Source organism: Pezoporus flaviventris, unplaced genomic scaffold, assembly GCF_033815535.1.
Source record: "Pezoporus flaviventris isolate CSIRO_AGI_PZ_B2104156 unplaced genomic scaffold, CSIRO_AGI_Pfla_v1 ptg000006l, whole genome shotgun sequence".
NCBI classification, from domain to species: domain Eukaryota; kingdom Metazoa; phylum Chordata; class Aves; order Psittaciformes; family Psittacidae; genus Pezoporus; species Pezoporus flaviventris.
The window spans coordinates 1688582-1696382 of NW_026892554.1; the positions used below are offsets into that span (position 1 = coordinate 1688582).

General features: G+C 66.4%; 1 protein-coding gene across 1 annotated transcript; it reads right to left on the reverse strand.

The window, feature by feature from the left end:
- Positions 1–1380: 1380 nt before the first annotated feature.
- On the reverse strand, positions 1381–7231 carry SKOR1 (SKI family transcriptional corepressor 1). The gene is made up of 9 exons (XM_061446393.1): positions 6967–7231; positions 4154–6131; positions 3978–4074; positions 3487–3594; positions 3335–3406; positions 3059–3133; positions 2891–2965; positions 2084–2149; positions 1381–1991 (listed from the first exon to the last, which is right to left on the reverse strand). Exons 2-9 carry the CDS (start codon positions 6113–6115, stop codon positions 1894–1896), a joined length of 2553 nt encoding a protein of 850 aa, XP_061302377.1. The 5' UTR covers positions 6116–6131; positions 6967–7231; the 3' UTR covers positions 1381–1893.
- Between the last annotated feature and the right edge of the window lie 570 nt (positions 7232–7801).

A 7801-nucleotide genomic window follows, 5' to 3' on the forward strand; every position in this document is an offset into this window, starting at 1 on the left:
GTTCAGCTGCTCCTCTACAAGCTCCAAAGACACCCAGCTACTTCACTCTCTCAAGGAACCAACCTCTCAGCTCACAGAGCTTGACTCTACCTTTTTATTCATCTCTTTGCTGATGTCTCCTTGGTCTATGCATCCCTCCGATGTCCCAGCAGTAGGATCCCCATTTCCTAAGGCTTACCTGCTTGTGAGATGCTACCAGCAACCCCAGCCCTGCTGCTCCTGCTTCATGGTCATGTACCACAAACATCTTCTGCAGCTCACCCAGCACAAAAGGATGCCTGACCCCAAACGAGCCACAAGAGCTTTGCTTGATGCTCTCAAAAAAGAGCAGAGCCAAAGGAAGCAGTTGGAGCACCTTCACCCCAAGGGTTTTATAACCTTCAGCCCAGCTAACCACATCCACGTGCCCCAGCGATGATCTTCCTCACCCGCAGGTGATGAAGGACGCTCTCCTGCCCCAGCACAGCTGATCCCAGGGGCGGGCATTCAATTCCCGCAGGGAAAAGCCATGGTGGATTGCTGGAGTGGGGCGGGGGGAGCGGATAGTGCCTGATGCTGCTTCGGCGCCTTGCAGTGCTGCGGCTACCGGGAGCATCCCGGGGCCGGTGATCGGAGCTGCAGTACCGGCTTTGCCCACGCGGTGGCGGCAGTGCCCGCGGAACCGCGCCCGCTCCCGTTAATAGCTCGCAGAAAGTAATCCCGGCGGATCCCGGGGACGGTTCGCACCGCAGCCACCGGGATGGGCACCGTGTACACACACCCCACACCCCCCCTTCCCCCAGTGCACCCTCCAGCCCCGATCCCTGCATGCTCCCGGTCTCCGCAGCCCCGGGGCGCTGCGCGGTGCATCCCCCTCCCGGTCCCGGTCTCCCCGGTGCGCTGCAGGACCACGGGGCAAGGTGCAAACCCCGCTCTGCGTCTCCTCCCGCTCCCGGAACGCCCCAAGACTCCGGTCCGAGGTGCAATTTCCCCCCTACCCGGTCCTTGCCCCGCTCCCGGCCCTCCAAGATGCCGCGCTAGGTTAATCCCGGGCTGAAAACAGGTATTTAGGGCTAATAGGTGTGCGAGCACCTCCGCATCGCTCTCGGAGCTCATTAATGTAATACTTTCATGTGTGAAACGAGCATATAAATGGGCATTAATGAGCTCCCGTCTGCGGCGACGAGGAGGCGGGGGAGCGGGGAGCGCGGCAGGGAAGCGGGCAGCCCCCCCCCAGCTCCCGCAGCCGGTGTCGAGCCCCTACCCCAGGCCAGGGGGCAGCCGTCGGGGCCCGGTGAGCCCGAACGCGGTGTCCCTGGTGGGGGGGGGGGGGGGGGGGGGGAGACCCTCGCACCCCCTCCCGGGACAGCCCCACGCAGCAGGCGGCTTCTTAAAGTCGGCTTTTATTAAAGAACCAAAAATCACGTACAGAGGGGGCTCTCCCCAGAGCGGGCGAGCGTTGTTCTGCCTCCGGAGTCCGGACCGCCCGGTAAAGTGCTGTTACATCCATAAATGTACGGGGGGGTAGTGAGGGAGGAGGGGGGCCGGAACGGGAGGGGAATAAATATACATCATAAATAAATAAAGATCCAACGAATACTGTACCAAGAGAATCACAGTACATTTATATCCATTGCACATCGCCACTTTTGTTTCCAGTCTGGACAAGGGTGGAAGAAGCGGACACACGGGGGGATAAGAGGGGCTGAGCGGGGGGGGCCCGGGGGGCGCGGGGCTCGGGGCAGGGGGGCCCGGCTCCCCCATTCCCGGCCATCCCGGGGCCGCTCCCCGCCGTATTGCCAGTCCGAGGAAAGTCGGGCTCCGAGTCCTCTATGTACAAGTGTCTCCTCGTGGAAATGGCTTGTGTGGGCTCTGCCCGCATGGCTTCGGGGTTTGGGGGGGTCCGGGGAGGGCTCACTGGGGCAGCAGCGGCGGCTTGAAGGAGCAGTTCCCCGTGCAGTGCCGCGGGGTCAGCATTTTGCAGGAGAAGTGATGCAGCGCGTCGTGGGCCTCTGCAAAGTGATGGAGCCGTCACCCCCGGGGCCCCCCCAACGCGGGGAGGGGGGTGTTGGCCCCCACTTAAATGTACCCCCCCCCCGGGTACCTTTCAACTTCTGCTGGATGGCGTAGCGCGCTTTCCTCTCCTGGTCCAGCTCGTTGCACAGCGTGTCTGGGATGGGGGAGAGCATCGTAGTGCGCCCACCCCGTCGGGGAGGGAAGGGGGAAGGGGAACACGGGACGGGATGGGGTGGGGAGGGGGCGGAGGGGAGCCGGGCTTGGCTCCCCGGCTGATTTTACGCCTTGGGTTTTAATTTAGCACTGATGGAAATTGCTGCGAGAGGGAAGATTCGTTCGTTCCCGTGTGCTGATGCCTCGCAGCCGCTTGCGGGGAGGCTCGAAATGCCGAGGAGAAGCGGAGTGCACGGAAGGAGAAAAGGAGAAGGAAAAGAAAAGGAAGGAGAAGGAAAAGAAAAGGAAGGAGAAGGAAAAGAAAAGGAAGGAGAAGGAAAAGAAAAGGAAGGAGAAGGAAAAGAAAAGGAAGGAGAAGGAAAAGAAAAGGAAGGAGAAGGAAAAGAAAAGGAAGGAGAAGGAAAAGAAAAGGAAGGAGAAGGAAAAGAAAAGGAAGGAGAAGGAAAAGAAAAGGAAGGAGAAGGAAAAGAAAAGGAAGGAGAAGGAAAAGAAAAGGAAGAAGGGAGAAAAAGGAAAAAGATAAAAGAAAGGAGCAAAAAAAAAAACAAACAGAGGAAAGAATAGGGAAAAATAAATAAAAGAAAAAGGGGAAAATAAAGGAAATAACGGGAGAGAAAATTAAAGAAAAGGAGGGGGGGAGGGGGGAATGGAAAGGAAAAAAAGAAAAAGGAGAGAAACAAAAAGGAGATTAAAGAAATGAAGGTAACGGGCCGGGCCTCACCTCGGACGATCTGGAGCTGCTGCACCATCTCCTCCCGGTACGCCAGCTCCCGCTTCATCTGGTCCTGGAAGTTATCTGGGGGACACGGGGGGGGGGGGGTCAGAACCGTTCCCAGGCATGGGGCCCGCTCCCCGGCGGGGCAGGAGGGGCTGGGGGTGTCTCCGGTACCTTTCAGGCTCTGGAAGTCCCTCTCCAGCTTTTTCCTCAGCTCCATTTGCTCCAGGACCAGTTTTTGTAACTCATCTGTTTAAAAATACATGGGGGGCTGAGGGGAGCCCGCACTTTTCCATCTGGAGGCGGCTCAGCGCGGCGCTAATCGCATTACGTTACATTAATCACAGGAGTTAATCACTCCTGCCGAAAACACAAATACCTCGAGCGGCGGGGACAGGCCGGGGGGTCCCCCCAGAGCCCCCCACCGCGGGGCACCGGTCCCCGCCTCACCTCGGGCCAGGTTTTCGATGTCCTTCTCCACCAGCTGCGTCCCGGCGACATCCATGCCGAGGGTGTCCTCTCCTGCGGGGGGGGGGACACTGCGGGTCAGCCCCATGGCGGGGCTCGGCGGAGCGCGCATCGCTCCGCGGACCGGCGCTTACCTCTGTCGGTATTTACAGGGCTGGGATGAGAGACATTCCTTTGGTCCTGATAGGATTTTCTGGTCTCTAAATCCTCTGCCGCGGAGTGATTGTCTTCTTTATCTTGCTCTTAAAGGTAATAAACCGATTTTCAACCGTAAGCAATGAAAGTATGGTCCTGATATATCCTTAATTACATAATTACGGACAAAGCCCTCGTTAAAGCCTTCTTAGCGGACATCCTAATCGCTTTGCGGTTGGAAAGTAGCTTGCGGCAGGAGCTCTGCCCCCCGCTCCCAGCGCGGCCCTACAGCCCCGGCCCCGGGGGGGGGGTTTGGGGGGCATAGCCCCGTCCCCCATCCCAAAACCGTTTACCCTCTCTTTTCCCCCGTAAAGCCCCGAACGAAATCAGCGGCCCCGGACGCCCCCCGGGGCCGAGCAGCCACTGGGGGACAATGCCTGCGGCCGCGCCGTCGGTGCGCACCGGCCTCCCGCCCCCCGGACCCAGTTACCCTTCGCCTCGGGGGGGCACAGGAACGCGGCCGGGGCTCCCAGCGCGGCGGCGGACTTCAGCGGCTGCAGATGCTCCCCCCGGTCCGGAGCGAATACCTACGAGACAGCGAGTGAGGGGGTTCCCTGCGGGAGACCCCCGAGGGCAGAGTTTCCGTGTCCCCTCCCGGCCCCGCACCTCGTAGCCGCCGCTGCTGCTGCTGCTCCGCTCGGGGCTGCCGTCTGGGGCCTGCCCGCCCTCCTGTGCCACCGGTTCGGCCGCCTTCTCCTCGGGCCCATCGGCGGGCGGCGGCGGCTCCTCGGTACCGGCCAACAGCCGGGGCGGCGGCGGGTCCCGTCCGTCGGGGGGTACGGCGGCGTTGTCCTCCTCCTCGTCCTCCGGGAACCGGTTGGACTCCACGTCCACCTCGGGCTCCTCGGCCGTGTCCCCCCCGGGCGAGAGCGAGCGGTAGCTGGAGCTGCCCTCGCTGAGGAAGTCCGGGGACAGGTAACCGGGGCCGCGGGGCGCCGCGCCGCCGTACGCATCCCGGGTGCCGTAGAGCTTGGCGATGCTCTCGGCGTCCTTCACCACGGGGCGGAAGGCGGAGAGGTAACTGCCCTTCCTGGGCAGGGGCAGCGGGGCGAGCAGCGCCTCGTCCCCGGAGCGCTCCTCCTCGCCCGCCGCCCGCGACAGCGCGCTGGGGCAGCGCTCGCCCTCTGCCCCGGCGCCCTCCTGAGGGGTCGCGCTGCTCCTCCCGCTGCCCGACGGCTCCGAGCCCTCCAGCTCTCCGTGCCGGCCCGACAGCCCCGGCGGCTCGGCCGCTGCCGCCGCCGCCGCCGCTGCCGCCGCCACCACCACGGCCGTGGCCGCCGCCTTGGCCTGGCTCTGCGCGGGGTACGGCGGCACCGGGAGGCTGCCTGCGGCCGGCCAGAACACGGGGAAGGAGGGGTAGACCCCGGAGTCCTTGGCGGCCCCGGGCTGGTGCGGCGGCTGCGCCGGCTGGTGCGGGTGTGGGTGCGGGGGTCCCCAGAACATGCCGGGGGGCAGCGCGCCGCCCTTGCCCGCCTCGCCGCCCCCCGCGCCGCCCAGCGCGTCCTCCTGCTTCTTGGGGCAGAGTCCGAAAGCGGCGGCGGGGAAGCCGTAGGGGTGAGGGAAGAGCGGCGGCGGCAGCTTCTGCAGCATCCCGAAGCCCTTGCTGGGCACCGGGATCACCGGGTAGCTGCGCACCGCTCCCGCCCCGCCGTGCGCGCCCGCCGCCCCGCCGTGAGCCGCGGGGAGCCCCAGCGCCCCCCGATCGCCCGCCGGCTCCTGCCCGCTGCACCGGAGGCTCTTGTGCGCCGGGGCCAGCTCGGGGCCGGCGGGGGGCGGAGGGTGCAGCGCGGCCTTGGCGGCCGGGGAGCCGGCACCGGGCCCGCCGGCGGCCGCCCCTTGCAGGGAGAAGGTCCGCTTGCGGGTGCCGCCGTTGAACATGGCCTTGACATCCTCCCAGGCGTGCGACAGCTCCTCCGTGGCCGTTTTGTCGCTGAGCTTGAGGTGGCGGCGCCAGGAGTTGAAGTTGGCGGCGTCGGGCTGGGTGTACTTGGAGTCCGGGGTGCGGTGGGAGTGGAAGATGAACTTGTTGGGGGAGAAGTACATGCTGCAGTAGCTGCACTTGATGCACTTGGCGCGGGAGCTGTTGTAGCGGGCCGGGATGAAGCTGCCCCGGGAGCCCCAGGCGCACTCGTGCACCACGTCGAAGGCGAAGTTCTCGGGCAGCTTGGGCGGCTTGTGCTCGCCCAGGAAGGACTTGCAGAGCCGCTCCGCCTCCCGCTTGGTGATCATGCCGCAGCGGCGGGAGGAGATGGGCATGGCCCCGGCCCGCCGCAGGATCTCCAGCTGCACCGGCGTGCACTGCACGCAGGTGATGCCCAGGGCCACCCGCCGGTTGTGGATCTCATTGTAGCTGTAGTTCTTGAGCAGCGTGTTGGAGATCTGCGCCAGGCACAGCCGCTCCTGCCCGTCGATGACCAGGGACACGATGGGCACGCCGTAAAGAGAGGTCTCACCCACTTGGTTGGGCTTGAGGGTATTGGAGCCCTGGTACGGCTGCAGCTCTTGCTTTGAATTTGGGGAGGAGCTTGCATCTCTCCCATTTCCCATCTGAGTGGCGATCGACTCCATTCCCCCCAAAACGCCCCTGCAAAACGAAACCGGGGAAAGGCGCGGGTTAGCAGCGCTCCGGGCCCCGCCGCCGCGCCCGCTCCGCCGCTCCCGCAGCCCCGCTCCGCCGCCCGCACGGGCCCCGCTCGGCGCTGACGACCCCGGTCTGGAGCCCTTCAGGGCGCTTCCGCAGGACCCCCCCCGAGCCGGGGGCAGGCCCAGAGGGGTTCGACCGAGCCGCAGCGCATCCCCCGCTCCGCAGCCGCCGGCACGGAGCGCTCCGGTACCCGCTGCCCGCAGCGGCCCCGGGAACCCAGCGGCTGCCCAGGGCAAGGGCGTCCCGGCCGGGGGCAGAGGGGGGGTGTGGAGCATCCCCAGCCCCGGGTCCCCCGGAGGTGCCGCGTCCTTTCCCTTTGTGCCGGCTCCCCGAGCAGGGCCGGGCCGGGCCGCCGGTTGCGGCGAGCCCCGGGCGGGCTCCAACGAAACGCGCCGGAGGATGCGCCCGGCGAGCCCCGCAGCAGCGGCGCCGGGGGGGGGGGGAGCCCGGGGCCGAGCCGGGAGGGCCGAAACTTGCCCCTCGGTGCCAGGAGCGGGGCTCGGGGAGCTGCGGCTCCGGAGCCCCTTTGTCGTGTCCCCGGCGGGCGATTAGGAGCGGGCGGATTAGGGGCCGGGGCGGGCAGGACCCTCAGCACGTAGCAGCAGAAGGGCAGCAGCGAGCCGGGCAAATTGGCTTAGCGGGGAGAGCTCCCGGCGGTAAGCGGCTTCCGTGGTAATGACACGAAATAACGGGGAGCGCCCACCGAAAACGAGCCGCTATTCTCTTCTCCCCGCTCCATCCCCATCTCCCCCATCCTCCCTCCGGTCCCACTTACCGCGCCGCGGAGCCCGGCTGGACGTGCAGGCTCTCCTCGGGGCTAGGGGCCGCAGCCCGGCGGCGGGGCCGCCATCGGCCGGGGGGGGGGCCCTTCCCCACCGAGCCCTTGACCGCGGGGAGCGGGGCGGGCGGGCAGCGGCGCGCCCTTCACCGACGCCTCGGGGCCGCCGCCCGCCCCGCCGCCGCGTCCGCCCGGGCGAGATGCAACAAGAGCGAGTGACCAACGGCGCCACCGAGGGAGGATCCGGATCCGTACTTGGAGACGCTGCACATTGATCCGGTGACAGCTAAAATAACGGGAAGACACACCCACTTAGCACCAGCGTATTTACATTAACTGCCTCCGGGACCCCGCGGCCGTCAATCACCGATGCGCTCCAGTCAATCACGGCGCGGCTTTAAGGCACGGCGTGAACGGGAGGGAGGGGGGCGTGGGGGCCGCCACCGATGCGGGGGCCGCCCGAGGTAAGAGCGGGGATCAGCCCCGGGCCGCACCTACGCGGGGCTCCGCGCATCCCCCCCCCGCGGTGCGGGTGTCCCTTGGGGGCAGCGGTGCTCGTTGAAAGTTTGCGGGGAGCGGGCGGCAACGAAAAGAGGAGCCCGGGGGGGGCGGGGGAGCGGCGGAAGGACCCCATCGAAATCGGGGAGCGCTGCTCCCGCGCACCGCCTCCCCCACCCCGGGATGCGCGCTTCATCCGCGGGGCGCGGGTGCGGGAGGGGAGGGGGGGCACCGGCCGGCAACGAAATCACCGGGAGGCGGCAGCGCGGGGGGGGGAGCCCGCGGTTTTTCGTTCCCCACCGAGGCCCGCGGCACGGCGGCAGGGCCGGCGGCC

Bases quoted from the DNA above. Each gene is read 5' to 3' on its own strand.
- SKOR1 (XM_061446393.1), bottom strand. From the start codon at position 6,115: ATGGAGTCGATCGCCACTCAGATGGGAAATGGGAGAGATGCAAGCTCC. The intron at 3,407-3,486 runs GTAAGCGCCGGT...CCCCCCCCGCAG, and splicing joins CCCTGTAAATACCGACAGAG to GAGAGGACACCCTCGGCATG. The intron at 3,134-3,334 runs GTGAGGCGGGGA...ATTTTTAAACAG, and splicing joins CATCGAAAACCTGGCCCGAG to ATGAGTTACAAAAACTGGTC.